This window comes from Eriocheir sinensis, chromosome 36 (genome assembly GCF_024679095.1).
Source record: "Eriocheir sinensis breed Jianghai 21 chromosome 36, ASM2467909v1, whole genome shotgun sequence".
Lineage (NCBI taxonomy): Eukaryota > Metazoa > Arthropoda > Malacostraca > Decapoda > Varunidae > Eriocheir > Eriocheir sinensis.
This window is the reverse complement of record NC_066544.1, coordinates 17,354,524-17,382,330: the sequence shown is the minus strand read 5'-3', so window position 1 is coordinate 17,382,330 and position 27,807 is coordinate 17,354,524. Positions and strand designations below refer to the sequence as shown.

General features: G+C 45.5%; 1 protein-coding gene across 1 annotated transcript; it reads left to right on the top strand.

Annotated features, from left to right (window-relative positions):
- Positions 1-617: 617 nt before the first annotated feature.
- On the top strand, positions 618-27,807 carry LOC127007998 (uncharacterized). Its single transcript, XM_050879542.1, has 8 exons — positions 618-708; positions 1,892-2,032; positions 2,273-2,449; positions 2,789-2,872; positions 3,413-3,529; positions 6,052-6,167; positions 21,618-21,797; positions 27,126-27,807. The coding sequence occupies exons 1-8, from the start codon at positions 618-620 to the stop codon at positions 27,267-27,269; spliced, it is 1,050 nt and encodes a 349-aa protein (XP_050735499.1). The 3' UTR covers positions 27,270-27,807.

The window sequence follows — 27,807 nt, the reverse complement described above, 5'->3', positions numbered from 1 at the left end:
CCAAGCAATATACCTGGCTACACCTATTTATCTATGTTTTTCTATCTATACCTATCTGTATCTCTCTCTCTCTCTCTCTCTCTCTCTCTCTCTCTCTCTCTCTCTCTCTCTCTCTCTCTCTCTCTCTCTCTCTCTCTATCTATATCTATATCTATATCTATACCTATACATACTTCCATATGAGCAACACGTCATTACTCACCCCCTCGTGGGCGGCAGTGGAGGGTCTTGCCGGGGCAGCAGTCGGGGTCCCCAGACCGGGCTTGTCCCTGCAAATAATTAAGCAGCAAATACTGTTAATTTCTCGCGGCACAACCTCAGCTCCGCCTCGCACCTCAGCCTTCCATGAAAAAATAATAAAAAAAATTCCTGCAGCCGCAATTATAATAACGTGACCACCGCTTAAGGAACCAACTGCTGGCGCCTCGTGAGTGTTCGGCCTCCTGTGTATGTGTGTGTGTGTAGGCGCCTACGTCCAGTAACGTGCAGGAAACTCATTAGTACGTCTGTGGCCGGGCCGTGACAAGGACCAACACCTCCACCGCCACTACCACCGCCACCCCTGCACCTCCCGCCACCACGAGCGAGGACACTCAGGCGACCCACGTGACGCAATAATGGGTAGACTCGCGGCGTGCTGGGTCACCGTCTTCCTTGTGTTCGTCCCTTGCGGTGAGGTCATCGGTCACCTGGCCCGCCGCGACACAGGTGTGAGAGAGAGAAAGAGAGAGAGAGAGAGATGGGCGGGGAGCTCTTAATCTATGGGAAGTTGCGCTCCGATTATTATTCGTATTCTTCTTTAAACATATGCAAAAAAAGAGGTAGGCGTGTGTGTAAGTGTGTGTGTGTGTGTGTGTGTGTCCCGTTAATAATAACACCACCGCCGCTTCACACCTTTAATCACAGTCAGGTGTGAAAGAGGCAAAGGAACGGTAACACTATCTATCTATCTATCCATCTCTTTCGACCCTATCAACACAGCCTACACCACTCACTACACAACTTAACACCCATCCACCTTTTATTCCTCTTTTAACTTTATTTTTCTCTCCCTTTTCAATCCTCTTTTAACTTTCTTTTTCTCTTCCTTTTCAATCCTCTTTTAACTTTCTTCTTCTCTTCCTCTTCAGTCGGTCTTCTCACTCTTACTGTCCACCACTATAATAAATTTATCACTCCAACGGTTCCCTATTAACACGTCCACCTCTCCTCCTGCACCTACACCGGCTACGGCTTCGACGCGGCTACGACAGGTGGAGGCGAGATGCGTTGGTCACCTGTTGTAGGAAGCACCACCACCCGCCGCTATCACCTCCACCACCACCACCACCACAATTACAGCAACAACAACATCACCAATCCTACTACCACCCACATCACCACCAACAATAACCCCACCGCAGTCGACCCTAACAGAGGAGATGCTGCCCGCTTCCGTAAGTGTAAAAAAACGATTACTATGATACGTTGAATTATGATGCATCTCCTGTCAAGAGTGACCGATGAGGAGCAGTGAGGTCAAATACGCACGGCTGTCAAGTATTAGGCAGGTCAGTGAGGTTGAATAATCACGCTTGTCACAGTGATGTCACGTAGGTCAAATACACACGCCTGTCACAGTGTTGTCAGTGGTCAATTAAGTCAAGGGGGTCAAATGGTCATGCCTGTCACAGTGGTCAAGTGGGCCAAGTAGGTCAAATAATCACGCGTGTCACAGTGCTGTCAATGGATAAAGAGGTCAAATGATCCCCCCTCCCCGTAACAATATCGTCAGGAGTCAGGGAGGTCAAATACGCTCGGATCTCACAGTGTTGTCAAGAAAGTCAAAGAGATCACATAATCATACCAATCACAGTGTTGTCAAGTGGCCATTTAAACCCTCTCGCCCCAGTGCTGTCCGTGGTGCGCATCGCCAACGCGGGCTGCGGCGGCGGGGACAGCAGCGGCACGTGCTACACCGCCTTGGAGTGCCAGCAGCGCGGGGGCACCTCCATCGGCTCCTGCGCCCGGGGCTTCGGCGTCTGCTGCTACAGTGAGTCAACCCCGGCGTGTTGGTGTTATGTCTCACCATAGGGTTTAGCACATGAGGCGCTCTGATATCCCTCCCAGAGCCTTGTCCGCCCCTGTATTTCTGTCAATCTCTTTCCTTATTCTGCTACAGTGAGGAACTTCCAGCGTGTTAGTGTTATGCCTTAAAGATCAGTGTTTGTATTACACTTTTCCAGTCCATGTAACCTTTTCTCCTATATCACACTTTCCCGTTCCCCCACAGAGGAGATCACCTGCGGGGGCTCAACATCCACGAACTGCACGCACCTGGTGAGCCCCAACTACCCCATGAAGTACAACGAGGCCCGCACGTGCACCATGACCGTCACCCGCACGCCGGACATCTGCCAGCTGCGCCTCGACTTCAAAACCTTCGACACCTTCCCGCCAGACCAGTTCGGTGGGTCCAGAGCCTTAGCATAGGAGAGTTTGGGCACCCTTATCATGCACAGGCGACAGAAGGAAGGGGAGAAGGAGGAGGAGGAAGAGAAACAGAAGGGAAGGGAAGAAGAAAAGGAGGAGGAGACGGAGGAAGAGAAACAAGAGAAAAGGGAGAAAGAAAAGGAGGGGAAGGAGACGGAGGAAGAGAATTTAAACAGGAGGAAAAGGAGGAAGAAAATTTTAAGAAGGAGGAGGAGGAGGAAGAGGAGGAGAGGGGTGCACATAACGAGGTGAATCCTTCCCCACTATGCTTACTACTGCTACTGTTACTACACCTGGCTCGTGCCCTAATCAACAGGTGTGTGCAACGAGGACCAGTTCACAGTAGAGGGAGAGAGGAAGTTCACGTACCTGTGTGGAAAGGCACCGACGGACTGGCACTGTGAGTATGTGTGTATGTATGTATGTATGTATGTATGTGTATATCTATCTATTTATTTGTTTATCTTTTTTTTCTTCATTTTTATGGCTAGGAAAAATCTTTGTGTGAGTTATTATCAAAAGTTATTTATTCCTTCTAATTCCAATCTTCGTTTTTCTTTTTCTTTTCTTTTCTCCTCATTCTCTCTCTCTCTCTCTCTCTCTCTCTCTCTCTCTCTCTCTCTCTCTCTCTCTCTCTCTCTCTCTCTCTCTCTCTCTCTCTCTCTCTCTCTCTTTCCTCTCATTCCCTCTTTCCCCTCTTCTCTTCCTCTCCCCCTCTCTCTCTCTCTCTCTCTCTCTCTCTCTCTCTCTCTCTCTCTCTCTCTCTCTCTCTCTCTCTCTCTCTCTCTCTCTCTCTCTCTCTCTCTCCATCGCCTCATCTCACATAATTATTAAACATCACAAACAGCTTCTCTCTCCCTCTTACCCCCCCTCCCCTCACCACCACCACCACCACTACCACTACCACCTCAGTAATTGGTCTCTCGGTACACTCACGCAGTCTATCTGGATGTCACCGGCCAGGCCAACCCCACCGTGTTCAACTTCGACACCTCCGACGCCAACTACAACAGGCGGTTCAGGATTAAGGTGTCCATGATTGAGTGCTCCAAGAAAGGTTCGTGAGAGATGGATAGATAGCTAGACAGATGGATATATAGACAGAATGATTGCTAGATAGATGGAGAGGGAGATAGATAACTAGAGGTTGTGAGAATTAAACGTAGATAGATAGAAAGATATAGATAGATAGATAGATAGATAGATAGATAGATAGATTGATAGATAGATAAATAGATAGATTAACTCATTGACTGATTGATTGATAGATTTATAGATAGAGAGACAGATAGACAGACAGACAGACAGGCCCCCCAACCCCCCCCACACACACGTATGGCCTCACTAAAATCTTGCTCTCGCCTCCACCATTGTGACACCACACGCTTGGATCCACCGTGGCGTCTTAACTATTGTAATAAGTCTCGCTCGCTGGCCTGAATACTGTTGTTGTTATTGACATCCCCAGCGGAGGCGTGAAGACCAATATCCATGTAGACTCAGTGATGGTGATGAAGGGTGGCTGGACGATGGGGGTTATATATTGAATGTCTTAGCTTCTGCGCCATAATGCTCTCTCCCGTCCTTATAAAAACAGCGACAAAACAAGCATTGGAATAGGAACGTAGGAGAAGGGAGGCTTGGAGAGCAATAACCATGTAGACTCAGTGATGAAGGGTGGCTGGACGATGGGGGTTATATATTGAATATCTCAGCGTCTGCGTCATAATTCTCCCTCTCTCCCGCCCTTATAAAAACAGCGACAGAACAAGCATTGGAAAAGGAACGTAGGAGAAGGGAGCCGTGGAGAGCATTAGCTATACGTAGACTCAGTGATGGAGATGAAGGCTGACTGATCGATGGGGGTTATGTATTCAATGTCAGCGTCTGCGTCATAATTCTCCCTCTCTCTCTCCCGCCCTGATGACAACAGCGACAGAACAAGCATTGGAATAGGAACGTAGGAGAAGGGAGGCGTGGAGAGCAATAACCATGTAGACTCAGTGATGAAGGGTGGCTGGACGATGGGGGTTATATATTGAATATCTCAGCGTCTGCGTCATAATTCTCCCTCTCTCCCGCCCTTATGTAGACTCAGTGATGGAGATGAAGGGTGGCTGGACGATGGGGGTTATATATTGAATGTCTTAGCGTCTGCGTCATAATTCACCCTCTCCCGCCCTTATAAAAACAGCGACAGAACAAGCATTGGAAAAGGAACGTAGGAGAAGGGAGCCGTGGAGAGCATTAGCTATACGTAGACTCAGTGATGGAGATGAAGGCTGACTGATCGATGGGGGTTATGTATTCAATGTCAGCGTCTGCGTCATAATTCTCCCTCTCTCTCTCTCGCCCTGATGACAACAGCGACAGAACAAGCATTGGAATAGGAACGTAGGAGAAGGGGGTCGTGGAGAGCAATAGCCATGTAGACTCAGTGATGGAGATGAAGGCTGACTGAACGATGGGGGTTATATATTGAATGTCTTAGCGTCTGCGTCATACTTTTCTCTCTCTCTCCCGTCCTTATGACAACAGCGACAGAACAAGCATTGGAATAGGAACGTAGAAGGGGGTCGTGGAGAGCAATATATATACGTATAGACTCAGTGATGGAGATGAAGGCTGACTGAACGATTGGACCTGTAATGTTTTGTGTCTGCCTGATATTTTTCTCCCTCACGTCCTCATGATAAACAGCGACAACACAAACAATGGAGAAGAAACATAAGAGGAAATCTAATGACTGTCTCTGTGTTACTTCCTCATGACAACGACGACTAAACAAACAATGAAGGAAGAACATAAGAGGAGATATAATGATGGTCCTTGTGTTGGTTCCTAATATTTTTCTCCCTCACGTCCTTATGGAAACAGCGACAAAGCAAGCATTAAAAGGAACGTAGAAGGAGGGAGGATAGTGTATTGTTCTCGTAAAAGTTCATAAAGAGAATGTGATATGCTCGATTGAGGGAAAGGAGGAACATAGGAGGGGGGAAAGATGCTGTACTATACTCGGAGAACGTCACGTAAAGTCTTAGATATGCTCCATTAAAGGGTAAGAGGAAGGGACGACACTGTATTGTAATCGGAAAAGCATAGGTGTATAGGGGCAAGGCTGTGATATGCTCGATTGAGGGAAAGGAGGAACATAGAAGGGGGGAAAGATGCTGTACTATACTCGGAGAACGTCACGTAAAGTCTTGTATATGCTCCATTGAAGGGTTAGAGGAAGGGACGACACTGTATTGTAATCGGAAAAGCATAGGTGTATAGAAGCAAGGCTGTGATATGCTCGATTGAGGGAAAGGAGGAACATAAGAAGGGGGAAAGATGCTGTACTATACTCGGAGGTCACGTAAAGTCTTGTATATGCTCCATTGAAGGGTTAGAGGAAGGGACGACACTGTATTATAATCGGAAAAGCATTGGTGTATAGAAGCAAGGCTGTGATATGCTCGATTGAGGGATAACAGATTACTTTCACGTCCAAGACTGCAGTGTGATAAAGACACACGCACAGACACTACAGAACCGCCACAACCATCTCTCTAGTTCTATCCTGTATCTCCGTACCAGTTCAAGGGGGCTGCGGGCAGTACCTGACGGGGAACAGCGGCGTGGTGCAGAGTTTCAACTACGGCGGCTTTTACCTGGCCGGCCTCGACTACGGCATCTGCTTCAGGAAGGAGAAGGTGAGGGAGAGAGAGAGGGAGAGACAAGGATAGATGGATGGAGAGATAGATAGAAAGGGAGAGATGGGCAGACAGATAGATAGATAGAGAAAAAAAAGAAAGAAAACTATCCGTGTGGTAATACTTTGTTCCTCTTCCATTCCACCACTATCATCACCCCCGTCACCACCACCGTCATCACCCCCCACCCCCACCCCCGCCAGGGCCTGTGCACCACCACGCTGACCCGGCTGGGCCCCTCGTACACGGGCTGCCCGGACCTGTACAGACTGCCGGTGGGCCAGGCGTCGGGCACCTCGGGCATCATGGGCCTCGACGTGGGGAACATGTTTTGTCAGCTTAACATCGGAAACTTACCGCCCTTCCTAAGCCTGGCCACGATACCGGTGAGGCTACAGATACACGCCTGTTACTGCTGCTGCTGCTGCTACTACTACTACTACTACTACTACTACTATAACTACTACATAAAAGATACCTCCACCCATGTTTATTTTCCAGACACATAATCATGGAGGGCTCCATGGGTTGAAGGTCATTAGCCCCAACTCTGTTCGCTTCTTGTTATTCTTGTTCTTCTTTTACTACTACTACTACTACTACTACTACTACTACTACTACTGCTGCTACTACTACTACAACTACTACTACTACTACTATTACTACATCGAAACACATTACCCTTATACAACAATCTAGGCACCGTACATTTCATTATTGCTATTTATTATTATCATTATTACTGTCGTTGGTACTATCATCATCAATAACCCACCCCTCCTTCCTTCCCTCCAGTCCCCGCTCTCTACGGTCACCAACGGGCCGCTAACGATCTGGGTCCAGACTTTCATCGACGAGCTCCTCAACTTCAACAGCAACAGGAACTGCCCCGCGTGCTCCGGCTTCTACCAGGAGTACACACACAACCCGTGCTGAGGGGGGCGGGCGTGGGCACAGCAGACTACCACGGCCTTAACAGCATATGGATATCCTACGCAATATATGTATCAAAATATGTCCTTAGCAATATATATCATGTAATAAAGTACCGATATTGACTTCTCTATTGGTCTTTCATTCTTTACTCGTTTTGCAAGAGTAGCGCTTCGGCGAGCTTTTTTTTCCGTTGTTTTTATGCCACTGAACTGTTCCTATTGATGCAGAGAAATAATAATACACGCTAACATGGATACTTTTTTGTCTAATGTGTGATCGCAAGTCTTATAAAATCCTTCATCTTCATGCTAGACCTTGTTTCGAGAAATGTTCACACACCAAGCTATCTCTCCACCTATCTCTCTAGGCGACTAATAAATAATAAAGGCTGTTCAAGAAGCTAAAGTGTTGAATTACCTGAATTACTTGAAGTATACTACACCACGTAAGAACAGACGGCATGGTGGAAACGGTACAGCCCCGTAGAAATAATCTCAGGCAATGGTTAGCCCTCGCGTCACGGCAGCGGATAAAAACACAGATAATCGAGGCTATTAAGTAGGTAAAGTGTGTGTGTTTTCCCTGCATAAAACGTGACCGACAGGACCATAAGAAACACCACGAGAATTACCGGGATGGAGGATTTGAGGGGGAAGGGGAAGGAGAGGTGGTAGGCGGGGGGAAGGGTGGTGAGAGGGAAGGGAAGGGAAGGGAAGGCAGGGAAGGGAAGGAGGAGGACGTGAGAGGCGGGAGGGAACAGAACGACTTGTTAGCGGAACCTCGCGTGACGAAACTTAGGATTTTTAAATACTGCAAAACGGGACATTAAATGGTGAAAAGAATGAGAGAGAGAGAGAGAGAGAGAGAGAGAGAGAGAGAGAGAGAGAGAGAGAGAGAGAGAGAGAGTACCACCACCCTCTCATTACGTATATCACCCTTGCTTGGGACACATCATATACATTCCAGCGCTCTTCAGAAGCTTCCTATACAGTGACCCGGTTAACATTGCCAACCCTTACGCTCACGACCCTTTGAAGGCCACTGAGCTTTATAAAGACCTCTGTGGCTGCGTCCCTTCGTCTAGTGCCTTATGATCTATGTGTGAATAATAGACCACATAGTAATAGACTCCATAAGGTCGTCTTAAGGTCTTCGTAAGCAAGTATGAAGGTGGTGGTAGTGGTGATGGTGGTGGTGTTTGTTAGAGCTGTCGTCTTTGGCCAATCGCGTAAGTAGTAGTAGTAGTAGTAGTAGTAGTAGTAGTAGTAGTAGTAGTAGTAGAAGTAGTAGTAGAGGCTGTTGCTTTATATTACCTACCAGCCTTAACTATACAAATGCGATTAGTCTTTGCAATGTTCCAGCGCTTCTTTTGATCAATAAACTAACTTACCTAAACTGTATATATAAACCTATGTAAACCGTATAAACCTAAACCGTACAAACATAAACTGTATAAACCTAACTGTATAAACCTTCCCGCCGTCACTAGTAAACACCCTGCCAACGAGAGGAGGAAGAGGACCAAGAGCTGTGGACCAACCCGAGGAGGCAGCGAGGAGGGCCCTTGGGAACGCCACACCGGCACCACCACCAGGAACAACACCAGCGTGGCAGACTCGCCTTGAGAAGATACGTACGGCATATCCATTCTTCTTCCTGGTCTTTGTTTTGGGCCCGCATTACCAAAGATTTCGGAGCTTGCACACCCACGTTTGGCAAGGGTTATGTAGGAGTTTCGAGCATTTCCATGGATAGTTTTATGACCCTGGTGGTAGTTTGACCCTTCTTCTGTACCCTGGATCTATGGAAACACTCACTAAAACCCGATTGATCTCCTTTTCGGCCTTTGGAAATAGTTGATTTGAGAGGAGAGGCGGAAGCGTCTGCATAACCGCAACCTTTGTCTGTCCCCTCTTAGTATGCAGGGACGACACTACTCACAGGACACCCCCCCCCTCCCTCCCTCCGCGGTCATACATTCTTCCCCTTCCGTCAGGCTCTTTTATTTCTTCGAGGACTTCTTCAGTGTAAATAGTAGTGGCAAATGACGTATAAGATCATAACTTCCCCTCTGTGACCCTACACTGAGGCAGACCACCAATGGACAATTCCAGTGCCTCTCCTGACCATCGTGCGGTTCCCCAACGCGCGGTGCCAGGCCGGGGGTAGGGACGGCACCTGCTACACCGCGGCCGAGTGCCAGGAGAAGGGCGGCGAGGAGCTGGGTCCGTGTGCTCAGGGCTTCGGCGTCTGCTGCTACAGTGAGTGACTAGATAGACTGATAGACAGATGAATAGATAGATGAATAGATAGATAGACAAACATAGAGAGATGGCGTGTACGAGACGAGGTAAGCTGTATTCATTTTTCCTTTCTTTCTTTCTACTTCCTAATTGCTTTTTTTCTTTCTGTTTGTTTCCTTTCCTTTTCTTTTTCTGTTTATCTCCTTCCTCCCTTCACCCCATTTTGTATCCCTTTCAGAGCAGATCATAAATATCAGCCCTTTGTGTATCCCTTTCAGAGCAGATCATAAATATCAGCCCTTTGTGTATCCCTTTCAGAGCAGATCATAAATATCAGCCCTTTGTGTATCCCGTTCAGAGCAGATCAAAAATATCATACCTAATTGTATCCCTTTCAGAGCAGATCATAAATATCAGCCCTTTGTGTATCCCTTTCAGAGCAGATCATAAATATCAGCCCTTTGTGTATCCCTTTCAGAGCAGATCATAAATATCAGCCCTTTGTGTATCCCTTTCAGAGCAGATCATAAATATCAGCCCTTTGTGTATCCCTTTCAGGGGAGCTTAACTAGGTGCTTTCTCCTCTCTGCGTTGCGTGTTTGCATTCTAATCCGTAAAAAAATGAATGGAGAAGAATGTCAGAGGTCATTTATCTGAACTTGGTAACTGCATGTCTCCCCCCTCTCACGGCCCCGCTACTGCACACGACTTTCTACTAATGCTCATCCCTATTGTATCCAAATCCGTTATGCAAGAGTCAAGCAGCATCTTCATTCTTTTATCCCTTTCGTTCGGAGCATCGTCTAGCGGGCTTTTTATATTTTTATTTTTTTGTTGTTTTTTGCCCATGAGCTGCAACCCTTGATGTTAAAAAAATTACTCCCTGCCTTTCACACCTCATCTATACGATTCAGCCCCTCTTGTATCCCGTTCAGAGGACATCATTAATTAACATACGAATCACCCCCTCCTGTATCCCGTTCAGAGGACATCATTAATTAACATACGAATCACCCCCTCCTGTATCCCGTTCAGAGGACATCATTAATTAACATACGAGTCACCCCCTCCTGTATCCCGTTCAGAGGACATCATTAATTAACATACGAATCACCCCTCCTGTATCCCGTTCAGAGGACATCATTAATTAACATACGAGTCACTCCTCCTGTATCCCGTTCAGAGGACATCATTAATTAACATACGAGTCACCCCCTCTTGTATCCCGTTCAGAGGACATCATTAATTAACATACGAGTCACCCCTCCTGTATCCCGTTCAGAGGACATCATTAATTAACATACGAGTCACCCCCTCCTGTATCCCGTTCAGAGGACATCATTAATTAACATACGAGTCACCCCCTCCTGTATCCCGTTCAGAGGACATCATTAATTAACATACGAGTCACCCCTCCTGTATCCCGTTCAGAGGACATCATTAATTAACATACGAGTCACCCCCTCCTGTATCCCGTTCAGAGGACATCATTAATTAACATACGAGTCACCCCCTCCTGTATCCCGTTCAGAGGACATCATTAATTAACATACGAGTCACCCCCTCCTGTATCCCGTTCAGAGGACATCATTAATTAACATACGAGTCACCCCTCCTGTATCCCGTTCAGAGGACATCATTAATTAACATACCAATCACCCCCTCCTGTATCCCGTTCAGAGGACATCATTAATTAACATACGAATCACCCCCTCCTGCATCCCGTTCAGAGGACATCATTAATTAACATACCAATCACCCCCTCCTGTATCCCGTTCAGAGGACATCATTAATTAACATACGAGTCACCCCCTCCTGTATCCCGTTCAGAGGACATCATTAATTAACATACGAATCACCCCCTCCTGTATCCCGTTCAGAGGACATCATTAATTAACATACCAATCACCCCCTCCTGCATCCCGTTCAGAGGACATCATTAATTAACACATGAATCGCCCCCTCCTGCATCCCGTTCAGAGGACATCATTAATTAACATACGAGTCACCCCCTCCTGTATCCCGTTCAGAGGACATCATTAATTAACACATGAATCGCCCCCTCCTGCATCCCGTTCAGAGGACATCGTTAATTAACATACGAGTCACCCCCTCCTGCATCCCGTTCAGAGGACATCATTAATTAACATACGAATCACCCCCTCCTGTATCCCGTTCAGAGGACATCATTAATTAACATACCAATCGCCCCCTCCTGTATCCCGTTCAGAGGACATCATTAATTAACATACCAATCACCCCCTCCTGTATCCCGTTCAGAGGACATCATTAATTAACATATGAATCACCCCCTCCTGTATCCCGTTCAGAGGACATCATTAATTAACATACGAGTCACCCCCTCCTGTATCCCGTTCAGAGGACATCATTAATTAACATACGAGTCACCCCCTCCTGTATCCCGTTCAGAGGACATCATTAATTAACATACCAATCACCCCCTCCTGTATCCCGTTCAGAGGACATCACGTGCGGCGCCACCACCTCTGCCAACGGGACGTACCTGGTGAGCCCCGGGTACCCCTCGCCCTACCGCGCCGCCCGAACCTGCACCCTCCGCGTGGCCACCCCGCCCGACACCTGCCAGCTACGACTTGACTTCGAGGCCTTCCACACCGCCCCGCCCAACGAGTTCGGTGGGTACGGGGATGGGCACTGAGGCCACGCGTAGCTTTGGTATAGGGCCCAGACTTTACTTGCTTGCTTGTGTGTGTGTGTGTGTGTGAGAGAGAGAGAGAGAGAGAGAGAGAGAGAGAGAGAGAGAGAGAGAGAGAGAGAGAGAGAGAGAGAGAGAGAGAGAGAGAGAGAGAGAGAGAGAGAGAGAGAGAGAGAGCTGCCTTGTCCAATAATAATAATAATAATAATAATAATAATAATAATAATAATAATAATAATGATAATATATCCTCACCCCCTCGCCTTTCCCCTCCTTCCCCTCCTCTCTTTCTCCCCCTTTCTTTTTCTCCTATCCTCCCTCTCTCTCTCTCTCCTCCCTTCCCTCCCTTCCTCCCTTCCTCCCTCCCCCAGGTCACTGCCTCACGGATCAGTTCATCGTGCCGGGCGAGCGCAAGTTTAAGTTCCTGTGCGGCGCGGCTCCTAAGGGATGGCACTGTGAGTATATATATTGACCCTGCTCGCCGGCCACTCCCCGCCCCTTGCTGCCTTAGACATAGGAATAGAGTACGCTCGCTAACACAGACTAACACAGACGAATTCCAAGCAAGGTGGCGCCACTATAAAATACTTGCCTGCGCCATAACGTGACCCGCTAAGAAAGTCTATACAGGCGCCTTAGGTTGAACGTAAAAATAAATAGATAGATGAAATGAAAAAGAAATACAGTACGTTCGCGAAGAGACTAACACAGGTTTTTTGTGGCCGTATCTGTTCTTTTTCTTTTTCTTCTTCTTCTCCTTTTTGTTTTTGTTACTCTTGTTCTTCTTTTACTTCTACTACTACTACTACTACTACTACTACTACTACTACTACTACTACTACTACTACTACTACGACTATAGCTACTACTACTATTACTACTACTACTACTACTACTACTACTACTACTTGCTGGTTGGACGGAGCGCTTGCGATAAACATAATACAACGAGGTTACACAAGGATATACAACGAAAAGTAATGTCACTATGCATGAAGAGAAAAGTATATACAGTCCTAGCAAACGTTTCAGTGAGTGCGTCGGTGTTATGTTTTTTACAGTCTACGTGGACGTGGCCAAGGGACCCAACCCGACGGAGCTGCGGCTGATGACGGGCGTGGCGGCCTACGAGCGGCGCTTCAGGATCCGCGCGTCCATGATCGAGTGTGCCAAGAAAGGTGAGCACTCTACCCAGCAGCCCTTCACTCTCGCTTGGCTGACTCCTGTGGCCCTGAACCTACCTATACCTGCCTCCTTTCTTCCTTCCTTCCTTCCTTTATTTACTCATTCATTCCTCTCTTCCTTCCTTCCTTTCTTCATTCATTCATTCATTCTTTCCTCTCTTCCTTCCTTCCTTAGCTTCCTCCTGTGGCTCTGAGCCTACCAAGTGATGCTTCCTTCCATCCTTCCTTCCTTCACTCATTCCTCTCTTCTTCCTCTGCGTCCCTGAACCTGTCTACCTATCGCTCCTTCCTTCCCTCCTTCCTTCCTTCCTTCCTTCCTTACCTACTTACTTAACTACTTATTTACTTACGTAGCTTCCTCCTGTGTCCTTGAACCTACCTATCACTGCCTCTCTTCCTCTCTCCCTCCCTCTTTCTCTCCCTCCCGTGTCCTTCAACCTGCCTATAGGTTAACCTCTCGATCCCTCCCTCCCTCCCTCCTTCCTTTCTTCCTCTTCCTCCCTAATTTTCCTTTCTGTTCTCTTCCCTGCTTTCTTTTCCTAGTCGTTCTCAGTCCTTCGTTCCCTTCCCTTCCCTGCCCTCCTTTCCTACAGCGGAGTTTTCCTAGTGTCTGAGGATCCTGTTAATAAAAGTCTATCGGTGGCCTTTCATTTAACAAAGAGAATACGTAATAAGGGTTTGGTATTCCGGCCGCGAGAGCACAAGAGTTTTTCTCCTTCCACTTACTAGTTGTCTGGAGTTCTCTCATGAATGCTGTATTGGCTTAAGCAGTGTAGATGAAAAACAGCCGTGGGAGCGAACGTGGGAAGATTGTGTAAAGCCTATACCCTGGAACCTGTACTATATTCTATCTATATCTTCAACTTTTCGTAGTCCAAGCACACATATACGTTTGATAGGAAGGAGGAAAACGTGGGAAGATTCTACAGAGCCTTCCCTGGAACCCGCATGGCCGTATTCCATCTATATCTTAAACTTTTCGGCGTTCATATACACACACATTTGATATAGGAAGGAGGAAAACGTGGGAAGATTCTACAGAGCATACCCTGGAATCTGAACGGCCATATTCTATCCATATCTTAAATTTTTCGGAGTCCATGAACATATACATTGATGGGAAGGAGGAAAACGTGGGAAGATTCTATATGAGCATACCCTGGCACCTGTATTGTCATATTCTTGAACATTTCGTCGTCCAAGCACACACACATATGACAGGGCTTTCCTAGGAGTTGTGGGTGTGGCATTTCCATGGTTATGAGCCGGAACCTTTACGCCCATATTCTTGAACATTTCGGCTTCCAAGCACACACACATATGACAAGGCTTTCGTGGGAGTCCTGGGTGTGTCATTTCCATAGTTAGGTAATATGAGCCGGAACCTTTACGCCCATATTCTTGAACATTTCGTCGTCCAAGCACACACACACATATGACAAGACTTTCGTGGGAGTCCTGGGTGTGTTATTTCCATAGTTAAGTAATATGAGCCGGAACCTTTACGCCCATATTCTTGAACATTTCGGCTTCCAAGCACACACACACACATATGACAAGGCTTTCGTGGGAGTTCTGCGTGTGACATTTCCACGGTTAATGTATGACTGCATGGTGGCGTCCAAGCACTCACACATTTAACAAGGTTTTCGTAGGACTTGTGGGTGCATGGTGGCATTCTCATGGTTAGTGGGGTTTTTTTCTTCTCTTTTTTACAACAAAGGAGACAGCTCAAGGGCACACAAAAAAAGAAAACAATAATAAAAAAAAAAGCCCGCTACTCGCTGCTCCCAAAACTGCCCCTGGTGGTAGTTTGGCAAAGCGTCTGTACAATGAACGCGAAAAAAACACTGATGAGAACCCGATTAATCTCATTTTCGGCCAATGCAAAGATTCGATGTGAGAGGCGGAAGCGTCTGAGAAACCCACCTCAGCCTTTGGTCTGATATCATTGGTGCTCGGATCATTAGAGGAGCTCCACAAAATGCTAAACTTCAAGGACACCCAAGACTCATACACCGACTCTGGCTTTAAGTTCTCTCATCTTTGACACTACCGACTTACACCCATAGCTCTAAATGCCCCAAAATTAGGTAAAACGCGTTCTCGTAAGTGTTTTTTAGAATCCATGGCACAGAAGCCTTGTCAAACTCCCACCAGGGTCAAAAACTACCCCTGGTAAGACCCACAACTCCTCCGAAAGCTTGGGCGACGAAATGTTTATTAAATTTTGCGCGTCTGTCCCTCGAGAAAACAATGATCACAGTCGCCATGTAACTTTGGTTTCATACAACGCTTCTCCGGGACCCCTTCCTCCACTCTCCTCTTTACTATGCCCTTCGGCTTCTTGTGTATAACGTTTTTTTACTCTTAACCGATAACTTCCTCGGGTTTTCTGTGCTTGCTGCAGTCAGAATGTCGTGGTTTGCAGTTTAGGAGACGAGAGGAGAATACTTACGTTGGGGAGGACGTGCAAGGCCTAAAACGCATTAATTTCTTTCCTCTAACGTTTTTCTTGCTCTTAAAGGATAACTTTCTCTGTGTTTTTGCACTCGCTGAATGTCAAAATGCCGCGGGTCACAGGTTAAGCCTTGACTCGTAGTATCAAACGTTTCAAACTTTTGTTACGACCGTTTATGAAGGTCTCAGGAGCTCCGTCGTGTTGTCATGGGTGTTTTTCCCTTTCATTGCGCAGAAGCCTTCCAAAACTACCACAAGGGTCAAGAAACCGCAAATGGAAACCCCTATAGACAATTTCTGTTGAAATAGATGAACTTAGATTTTGAATAGTTTGATAATATGGACCAAGGAGACTAGCGGGGAATACATGAGTTGGGGAGGACACATATTTCTTTAGGATAACGTCTTCTTGCTCTTAAATGATAACTACACTGGATTTTTCGTGCTTGCCGGAGGTCAGTCGGAGGTCAGTCAGGTCGCAGGCTTAAGAAACGGCCGGGGATTTTTTTTTTTTTTTACAACAAAGGAGGCAGCTCAAGGGCACACACACACGAAAAAAAAAAAAAAAAAAAAAGCCCGCTACTCGCTGCTCCTTTCCACGTGTTGGAAAGTTGGTACCTAGTCTGACACCTTAGTACCAAAAACGGAGCCGCTGGAACGAGACAGTTGGCGATCATTGATGTGTCTATTTATAACCCATTGCAAGGCCTTACTTCCTTACACGCCTTATGCAGATGTTCAGACGTGACCTGTGTGTGTGTGTGTGTGTGTGTGTGTGTGTGTGTGTGTGTGTGTGTGTGTGTGTGTGTGAAATCGAGTGAAAGCCTCACCCCCACGTCATCAGAGAGCCGTTAAGGAGAACAAAACTGAATACGCACGCCCCCCTCTCTCTCTCTCTCTCTCTCTCTCTCTCTCTCTCTCTCTCACACACACACACACACACACACACACACACTACCATGAACTGAGTGTCGCAATGTGGCTGACTGTATCTCCCTCCCCTCTCCGTGCCAGTTCCGGGGGGCTGCGGGCAGTATCTGACGGGGAACAGCGGCGTGGTGCAGAGTTTTAACTACGGCGGCTTCTACCTGGCCGGCCTCGACTACGGCATCTGCTTCAGGAAGGAGAAGGTGAGGGAGAGAGAGAGAGAGAGAGAGAGAGAGAGAGAGAGAGAGAGAGAGAGAGAGAGAGAGAGAGAGAGAGAGAGAGAGAGAGAAGGATAGGTAAAGATGGAGAGATAGACAGATAGATAGACAGACAGACAGACAGACAGGTAGATAGATAGATAGATAGATAAATGAAATAAACAATAATTTCTTTCATTCTTTCGACTTCTATATTCCTTCCTCTCCTTTCCTTTTCTTTTCTTTTTCTTCTTTCCTTCCCTCCTTCTCACTGTGCCGTGTGTCTAGTGTGTGTATACTTTCTTCTTTATATAATTATCTTCCTGCTTCGTTTGATAATCTTCTCTTTTTCTGGATATATGTAGATCGCTGCTGTTCAACTTCGATGGTCTATTATCCTTAGTCTTTCCCTTTAATAAATCATCACTCCTTTCTTTTATATATATATTTGTTTTTTTTTCCCGGTTCAAACTATTCTTTTATTTGTGTGTGTATGTATTCCCACTTCTTCATTATCACATATATATTTCTTTTGCGGCTTCAAACTATTCATGTGTGTGTAAAGGCATGTCTCTCTTCTTTATTAATAGCCTACTTTTCCTCGTAAGTTGTCCTTGGGTTTGGATATGCTTTTGTTGTTGTTGTTGTTGTTGTTGTTGTTGCACTCAACTGATGTTTTCGTTCTTGTTTTAGTCTTTGGGTGTGACTAAATTCTCTTGCGACATGTTATTTGTGCGTCATGCGTGTGTGTATTGCCTGCATGTGTGTGTGTGTGTGTGTTGCTCCTGTTCCTCATGTGTTATGCATGACGCTCTTCACCTCTTAGCGTCGCCTTCTCTGAGTCAAGCGCAAGTGTGTGCATGTAGGCTAGTTAGTCACAGCCTTTATTACTCTGTATCCAAGTTTCTTCATGTGGAATTTCCGTCCGTCTTTTCCTATGTCTTTTCTACTTCCCCTCTTTCTTCTTATTATTATCATCATTATTCACAAAACTACCCATGGAAATACCCACAACCTCTACGAAAGCCTTACCGAATGTGTGTGTGAGTAAACTCTGGAACAATCTTCCTTCATCTGTATTTCCTCCTGCCTACGACTTGAACTCTTTCAAAAGGAGGGTATCAGGACACCTCTCCTCCCGAAATTGACCTTTCTTTCGGCCACCTCTTTTGATTCTTTTTTTGGGAGCAGCGAGTAGCGGGCTTTTTTTTTATTATTGTTTTCTTTTTTGTGTGTGTGGCCTTGAGCTGTCTCCTTTGTTGTAAAAAAAAAAAAAAATCCCCGAAGTGTTTGAGAATAAATGCCCAGAGTTTTCAGAGGACTGGTCGCGAAAGACTACTCACTGCCTCGCCATTCCTTCATAAACAAAGAACTTCAATACCAGGCGGCGCGAGTCACGCCCACTTCTTACTACCGTCAAGCGGGTTCAGAATCCTTCAACTCAGTCGGTCCAGGAAAGGTATTAATAAGTGCTGCATCAAGAGACGGTTGGGCGAAGTTCAAATAAAGGTTTTGTAAGGTTCCAATCAAGGTTGTTGATGTCAGAAGCTTCAGAATCCTTAATTAAGTCAGTATTTCTAAACATCTCGGTGGTGCCTCAGTTCGCCCGTTTGAAAAGCCTCTCGTATAAGTTGCAGGGATTTTCATGGACTCTTTTGTGATCCCATTGATAGTTTTAACACGATTTCTGCACCACGAACGGGAAAAACACCCATTGTTCGTCGACAATTGGGACCTCTTCTTTGGCAACGACGCCCTCTACGCCCGTGACGGGATACACTTGACGTTCAAGGGTGTTGAGGCTCTCTCAGACTCCCTTGAGCGAGCACTTAGTACCCTGAGGGATTTTTTAGTATAGGCGAGGGGGGGAGGAGTAATGAGAGAGGACATCTAACTCATAATACAACCAGGCAACTTAGAAGTAATTATAGGGGAGTAACAGAGGGCGGGCTAAGAATCTTCTATACTAACAGCAGGAGCCAAAATAGACTTACTAAGAGGTGAAGCTTGTTCAGAAAATTTTGATATAATAGCGATCACTGAGACATGGATAGACACTGCCAATAGAAATTTTAGATCGGAATTACGAAAATATGGGCACATTGTTGAACGACTACTCCCTTTCAGTATTCACACAAGAGGATCGAACGACTATTCCGGAAAGGGTTCAGGTGTACGAGGGCGGGGATGGCGATAAATTGAGGGATATAATCATTACCAGGCAAATAGTTCAGGATGAGATAGATAAGCTTAAGAAGAATAAGTCGCCAGGTCCTGACGGGATATTTCCGAGGGTGTTAAAGGAAGTAGGTGATGTACTCAGTGACCCACTAACCGACATCTTTAAGATGTCGGTAAATACTGGTTATGTGCCCAGCCTATGTAAAGTAGCTAATGTGACGCCGATTTTCAAAAAGGGGGACAGGTCAGCTGCTTCAAACTATCGCCCAATTAGCTTAACATCGGTTATAGGCAAGATGCTGGAGTCCATAATAGCCAGGAACATTCGGGAGCATCTTGAGAAACACAGCTTAATTCACGACTCGCAGCATGGGTTCACGAAAGGTAGGTCATGCCTCACCAATCTTTTGTCCTTCTACAATAAAGTATTTGAGGCGGTAGACAGAGATGAAAATTATGATGTAATTTACCTTGATTTTAGTAAAGCGTTTGACAAAGTTCCTCACCAACGACTGTTGCTTAAATTACAGGCTCACGGAGTAGAGGGTAAAGTTTTGTACTGGGTCAAGGCGTGGCTTAGCAATAGGAAGCAAAGATCTGACTGGGGATGTGTTACGAGTGGGGTCCCACAAGGTTCGGTATTAGGTCCACTTTTGTTTATTATTTATATCAGTGACATAGATACAGGAGTTAGTAGTGATGTAAGTAAGTTTGCAGTTGATACCAAGATCGGTAGAGTAATTGAGTCGGATCAGGACGCTAGTATTCTCCAGGATGAACTAAACAGATCGTGTGACTGGGCGGATAAATGGCAGATGGAGTTCAATGTAGGGAAGTGCAGTATTCTGAGTGTACGTAGGAACAACCCCTCTCACAACTGTTGTTTAAATGACACTCTCATAAGCAGGTCTGGGTGCGAGAGAGATTTAGGGGTCTTAGTGAGCTCTGATCTCCGTCCAAGGGCACAATGCATTCAAGCTAGAAATCGAGCAAATAGGGTACTGGGATTTATTTCAAGGAGCGTAAGCAACAGAAGCGCCGAAGTCTTCCTAAAACTATATTTAGCATTAGTTAGACCTCATCTTGACTATGAGGTTCAGTTCTGGTCACCTTACTATAGAATGGATATCAAAATGTTAGAATCAGTGCAGAGGAGGATGACTAAGATGATTCAGGGGTTGAGAAACTTGCCATACGAGGAAAGGCTCAAACAGTTAAACTTGCATTCTCTAGAAAGGCGAAGGGTGCGTGGAGACATGATCGAGGTTTATAAATGGATGAAGGGCTTTAATAAGGGAGATATTCATAAGGTTTTGTTGGTAAGAGAACCGGGTAGGACACGAAGTAATGGGTTTAAACTGGATAAATTCAGATTCAACAGGGACATAGGCAAAAATTGGTTTACTAACAGGGTTGTGGATGAGTGGAATAGGCTTAGCAGTCATGTGATGAGTGCCAATACAATTGTCACATTCAAAAATAGATTAGATAAATTCATGGACAGCGATATTAGGTGGGGTTAGATACACGGGAGCTTAGGGTTAAAGGAGCTGCCTTGTATAGGCCTACCGGCCTCTTGCAGATTCCAACGTTCTTATGTTCTTAAAACCCGGATAATTTTCTCTGTGTAATTGTAAAATAGTCGTAGTAGCTCCAGGAAAGGTTTTGATAAGCGATACATCAGGTGACAGTTGGCGATCGAAGTTCAAGCATGCACACAGTCATTAGATTCTGAGCCACACCGCCGCTGCCTTTACACAACCACCCATGCACATGACCGCCTCCTCTCCCCCTCATTGGCTATAGATAGGCAGAGACAGAGGCTTTCCATGGCATCCTGACCAGAGAGAGAGAGAGAGAGAGAGAGAGAGAGAGAGAGAGAGAGTAGGAAAAGTTAGTGGGAAGGGGAAAAACGGGGAGGGGCGTGTCAAGGACGAACACACACACACACACACACACACACACACGGGCTATACCGACGACTGAGTGAGTGAAGGGAAGGGAGAGATAAAGATGTCCGTATACAATGACTTCCCTAATTACGTGGGTCAGAAAGGAAGCAGTGAGTGATGTAGGACTAAGTGTGAGGGATGAAGGAAGGCTGCTGTGCTATCTTTCACTCTGCATTGCCTGTCGCCCCTAGGAAAGACCTCGTATTGAAGTTTAAGGCAGAAAATGAGAGCAAAAGGCATCACTCCATCAGTTCTGTGTGTGTGTGTCTGTCTGTAAGGGGAGATGACGATGGGCGGGGCATGGAGGGATAAACATGTCCGATAGCCTATTATTACGTGGGCCAGGAAGGAAGGAAGACAGGACTGAAGTGTATGGATGTAGGGAGGCAGGAAGAACGGTCATGTGCAGTCCTTCACTCTGCGATGCCTGGCGCCTCTCGGAAAGGTCTTGTGCTTTAGTCTGAAGGCAAAAAACGAAACAGCAATACCCAAGACGCTATTATCTAGGTGTGTGCGTGCGTGTGTATGTGCCAAGAGAATGGACAAAAGATTGTGTAATTATCTCCCTGTTTTTTGTGTGCATGGATTTTATTTACACTTATTGCTGGTATATCCTCCCCACTCCTTCATAGCCGAGTAATATATCCTACTAAGTGACTATGAACCCTTGCCTTCGTCTTCCTCTCCCCCCAGAACAAATGCACCACCACCCTGCGCACGGCCGGCCCTTCCTTCATCCGCTGCCCCAATGACCTGTACCGCCTGCCCGTGGGTCGCTCCGCCGCCAACTTCAACAACCCCCTCGCCACGCTCGCCCTCTACTGCCAGCTCGACACAAACTTCGCCCCCTTCGCCTCGCTGGCCAGGATAAAGGTCAGGAGGGTTTTCTTTGTAATGGGAAATGAGACAAGGGACTGACTGACTAACTGACTGAATGATTGACTAATTGACTGACTGACTGATAGACTGACTTACTGACTTACTGACTCAACTTCGCCCCCTTCGCCTCGCTGGCCATGATAAAGGTCAGGAAGGTTCTTTTTGTAATGGGAAATGAGACAATGGACTGACTGACCGACAGACTGATTGACTGATTGACTTACTGAACGAAAACAAACAAACGGAAGAAGAAATGAAGGAAAAGAGAGAGAGAGAGAGAGAGAGAGAGAGAGAGAGAGAGAGAGAGAGAGAGAGAGAGAGAGGAGGACAAAGAAAACAAAGAAATCACCAAAACAAACGAAAAAACAAGCAAACAAAGAATGCAAGTAGGTCTTTGGTATGCACAGCGAAAACAGGTACAGTACAAGTATAGTTCCTCCAATCTTCCCTTGCACCTTAAGAGACAGGAAGTGAGGTAAGAGAGGGAGGAGGAGGAGGAAGAGGAGGAGGGGGGAGAGGAGGGGAGGGGGAGGAAGAGGAAGTGTGAGAGAGAGAGAGAGAGATAGAGAGAGAGCGAGCGAGAAGGCGAGAGAGAGGGAAGCAAGGTCAGGGAGGGAAAAAAAATAATTGAGGACGTGGAGGAGACGAAGAAAAAAATGTTCAGTTTAATGAAGACTGGCTGACTGACTGACTGACTGACTGATTGTGACTGGCTGACAAGTGACTGATTAACTGGCTGACTGACTGACTGACTGACTGACTGGTTTACTGACTGACTGACTGACTGACTGATGACTGACTGATCACCATAACCACCACCACCCCTTCAGTATCACCATCATCACCATCACCACCACCACCACCACCATCACCACCACTTTCATCACACAACTACCACCATCATCACTACCTAACTGACTGACTAACTGACTGACTGACTGACTGACTGATTGACTGACTGACTGACTAGTAGACATATAGACAGAGAGATAGATAGAAAGATAAATATAGAAAGACAGACAGACAAACATACATACATACATACATACATACATAAATACATATAATTTCCATCCTAATGGCTGCCAGGACAAAGGAAGCCATTTATTATTATTATTATTATTATTTCTATTATTATTATTATTATTATTATTATTATTATTATTATTATTATTATTATTATTATTATTATTATTATCATATACATACAAACACAGAAAAGTAGATAGATAGACGGATAGACACAGGCAGTCAGACAGGTAGATATTGGCGCAGGTTGGATACAGGTACGCGACATGGCCTTGAGTTGAAGGTAAAGAAGTGACTATGCAAATCGCCTGACCATTACCCGTGGCGGTGGTGATAGTGGCGGTGGTGGTGGCGGTGTTGTTGTTGTTGTGGTGGTGGTGGTGGTATACAAAGACTTGTCCACATTAGTATTAGGTAGCATACGTGCTGCCAATAACATACATTTGATAAGGCTTTCGTAGAGGTTGTGTTGGTATGTCCATGGGTAGTTTTGTGAGCCTATAGTGAGAATTTGACAAGGCTTACGTAGAGGTTGTGTTGTGTAGTATGTCCACGAGTAGTTTTATGAGTCTAGTGATAGTTTGACAAGGCTTTTGCACCATGAACGAGAAAACCACTCATGAAAACCCGACTAATCTCCTTTGTGGTCTTGGGAAATAGTGGTTATAAGAGCCGAAAGCGTCTGAGCTGTGTTAGTATTCCCATGGGTAGTGTTATGAGCCTTCTGATAGTGTAATGCGGCTTCTTCTGCACCATGAACGAGAAAAGCACTCATGAGAACCCGACTCATATCCTTGGTGGCCTTGGGAACAGCGGTTGTGGGAGCCCAAAACGCCTGAGAACACGGATCCTATAGGTTATCAGGAATGGCTATGAGCTGTCAGGTGGTGGTGGTAGGTTAGGTTAGGTTAGGTTAGGTTAGGTTAGGTTAGGTAGTGGTGGTGCAGAGTTTAAAGACATATAATAACACATACATCTCTTTTTTTCTGTCGTGTTATGCAGTGAAAACACTGAGGGTACCGAGGAAGGAATCTAAAAATGACCCTGTAGAGTTCGAAGACGTATAATAACACATGCATCACTTCCTCAAGCCTCTTATACTATGAAGACGCCGAGGATACCGAGGAAGGAATCTAAAAATGACCCTGTAGAGTTCGAAGACGTATAATAACACATGCATCACTTCCTCAAGCCTCTTATACTATGAAGACGCCGAGGATACCGAGGAAGGAATCTAAAAATGACCCTGTAGAGTTCGAAGACGTATATTAACACATGCATCACTTCCTCAAGCCTCTTATATTATGAAGACGCCGAGGGTACCGAGGAAGGAATCTAAATATGACCCTGTAGAGTTCGAAGACGCATAATAACACATACACAATTTTTTTATGCCTTGTTATATCCTGGAGACGCTGAGGGTACCGAGGAAGGAATCTAAATATGACCCTGTTCGAAGATATATACAATAACACATGCATCACTTTTTCCTGCGCTGTTATATCCTGGAGACGCTGAGGGTACCGAGGAAGGAATCTAAATATGACCCTGTTCGATGATATATACAATAACACATGCATCACTTTTCTCTGCTCTGTTATATCCTGGAGACGCTGAGGGTACCGAGGAAGGAATCTAAGTATGACCCTGCAGAGTTCGAAGACGTACACAATAACACATGCATCGCTCTTTCTAGCCTCTTATGTTATGAAAACGCTGAGGGTACTGAGGAAGGAATCTAAGGGCCATACTTTTAAACATTTCTGCGCCTAAGAACACGTAATTTACTAGTCTTTCGTGGGAGTTTAGGGCCTTTCCAGGTGTACTTTTATGACCCTGGTGGTAGTCTGAGCCTTCTTCTGTACCGTGAACCTAAAAGAACACTCATTAGAACTCGATTAACCTCCTTTTTGGCCTTTGGGAATAGTTGGTGTGAGGAGTGCATGGGAGCATCTGACAATACCAATCTAAGTATGACCCTGTGGAGTTCGAAGACGTTCAATAACACATGCATCGCTTTTTTCTGCCCTGTTACGTTAGATGACCCCCAAAACACAGGTGACACAGGTGAAGGCATCTATATAGGACACAGGGTCACACTTGCACTTGTATTGAAGCACGAAGCAGCTAGGTCACGGTGTTGGGTTAGTCAGGAAGTGAAGCGCTGGGAGCCTATACAGTTTGACCTCTGACCTTATGCGTGCCTGAGTGAACTTCCTCCTGGGCCGGAAAAACTCCCACGCACACACACACACACACACACACACACACACACACAACCTTCACTTAGTTATCCAATCTTCGTTGTGGGATCGAACTCCTTAACTGATCTGACCTGCTAAATTTATTCAACTAGGGAGAAAAAGTTATCCGGCCAACCTTGTTTTGTTAGCATAACCTACATCGCCTTCCCTTTCACTCGCGGTGGTGGTGGCGGTGGCCAGTGTAATATTAATCTCCACGCCCTAAACTCATTCCTCATTCACTAGTATCTTCATTTTTTCATTATAATTATCTTCATTTCTAGAGGGAAGTATCAAGACACCTCTTCTAATGACTCTAACCTTTCCATTTTGATTTCTTCCACTAAAACAATTTGAGGGAACAGCGCTATTGCAGGCCATTTTGTTCCCTCATTTTTTCTCTGCACCCTCGAAATCTATCTATCTGTCTATCTATATCAGTTTTAAAGAGAGTCAATCAAATCAAATTAAGGAGATGATAAAAAGAATGGCCTGTGACTCTCCTCTCTCTCGGTCACGTCAGTCAGGCAATCACTAGTGTTCTAAAGTTTCATCGCCTGCCTTGGCTCTGTTACGGCCGGGGTGTGTTCCGCGTCTAGTCCCAGTTCTAGTCTTGTGCGAGCCTTACACGGGAGTAGCTACATTTCAACAAGGCTTTCGTAGGAGTTTTGGGCATTTCCAGAGGTAGTTTTATGACCCTGGTGGTAGTGTGACCCTTCTTCTGTACCTATGCTTTGAGGCCCTATAGAATATCCACTCCTGTATTTACCCCGTGCAACTAGATTTACGCAACATACCAGGTCTCGATAGGTTAATCATATTTTGAGTAACTGATATTTTGGGTCCCCTACGTATAGACAAAACGACAATCTTACATGGGATTGTTAGTTAGGGGTCCATAAAATACCAAACCTTATATTTACACAGAGCCATTAGATCTTCCTAGCATCAGATATCATAAGATTCAATAGTGCTTTTTGATCACTAATTGCTGAGTCCCTTACGTCTAGTTAACTCTTTCTCTGATTCAATTCATGTATCTTTTTTTCTTATTTTTCCAAGTCTCAAATCACGGTCCTCTCTTTCTCTTTCTCAGTTAATGTTTTCTCTTCTCTTCCTGGGCTTCAGTTCAACCTTTTTTCTCCTCTTTCCCATATTCTTAAGGGACCTAAACTGGTTGTATATACATATCACTTGTATCTAAAAGCGAGTGTTCATTTTCGTTATATTTTTGGTTACATGATGTTTTGGAGTCCCTATGTAGAGATGGGAGGTCATAAGCGGGTTATTGTTTATAGGAAAGGCGGCAGCTCAAGGGGTGAAAAAAAGAGGAGAAAAAAAAGACTGATGGCGCCGCTCCTACAAATATAGTATGCGGTAAAAGTGTCCCTTCTGTCTAAAAACTGGTCTGTGTAGTGTATCTTTCCACTCTCTTCCTTTCTCTTTTTCTCTTTCTTTCTTTCTTTCTCTCTTTCCTTCCTTTTACCTTTCTTTCTTTCCTTTCTTCCTTCCTTTGTCTTTTTCTCTTTCTTTCTTTCTTTCTCTTTTTCCTTCCTTTTACCTTTCTTTCTTGCCTTTCTTCCTTCCCTTGTCTTTTTCTCTTTCTTTCTTTCTTTCTCTTTTTCCTTCCTTTTACCTTTCTTTCTTTCCTTTCTTCCTTCCCTTGTCTTTTTCTCTTTCTTTCTTTCTTTCTCTCTTTCCTTCCTTTTACCTTTCTTTCTTTCCTTTCTTCCTTCCCTTGTCTTTTTCTCTTTCTCTTCCTTACTTTTCTTCCTTCTTTTTTCTTTCTTTCTTTCTTTCTCTTTCTTTCTTTTTTCCTTCTTCCTTCTTTCATTCCTTTCCTTCTCTCTATATTTATTTCCTTCCTTCCTTCTTTCCTTCCATCCTTTCATCCTTCCTTCCTTCCTTCCTTCCTTTCTTTCTTCCTCCCTTTTCTTCTTCCTTCCTTTCTTTTTTCCTTCTTCCTTCCTTCCTTCCTTTCCTTCTCTCTATATTTCCTTCCTTCCTTCCTTCCTTTATTCTTTTCTCACTCTCCTCTCCTCGGTCACAGTCACCGCTCACCACCGTCGGTCGCGGCCCCCTCGTCATCTGGCACCGCACGGACCCCGACGACGACCAACCCAACTACCAAAGCACCGCCGCCTGCACCGCCTGCGCCGGCTTCTTCCAGACCTACACCCACAACGACTGCTGAACGACGACTACAATACTGGATGCATCTCTACACTGCTGAGTGCTGACTATATACATCGCTGTCTCCCTATGCTGACCTATCCACACAACTACATACTTACAGATACAACGACTGCTGACTGCTGACTGTACTGCTGACTAAGGACTAATGGATGAATCTCTATACTGCTGACTGCTGATTGCTGACTACTGACTGATTTCCTACACTGCTGACTTCTAATTACGTCCTGACTCCCTACATTGCTGACTGCTGACTACATACATGGCTGACTTCCGGTACCAATCACCACTACTCAGCGCAACTCTTCCAGGCAACTGCTGACTCTACTGACTGCTGAGTGCTGACTTGACTAAACGCATGGCTGGTTCCCTACACTGACATACTGAGTGCTGACTAGACATGTGCCCCGCTATTCTGACATGCCGACTACTGTGCTGCATGCTGACTTCACGTGTGGCTAACTCCCTAAATAAATATAAGAAAGTTGGCACATTATCGCACTCACACTCACTTATCGTATACAGAGCACAATTGTTTT

What these genes read in the sequence shown, in the direction of transcription:
- LOC127007998 (XM_050879542.1), top strand. Translation starts at nt 618, where the DNA reads ATGGGTAGACTCGCGGCGTGCTGGGTCACCGTCTTCCTTGTGTTCGTC. An exon ending in GATTGAGTGCTCCAAGAAAG is followed by an intron (nt 3,530 to 6,051) that starts GTTCGTGAGAGA and finishes TCTCCGTACCAG; the next exon opens with TTCAAGGGGGCTGCGGGCAG. An exon ending in CCTCGCTGGCCAGGATAAAG is followed by an intron (nt 21,798 to 27,125) that starts GTCAGGAGGGTT and finishes CCTCGGTCACAG; the next exon opens with TCACCGCTCACCACCGTCGG.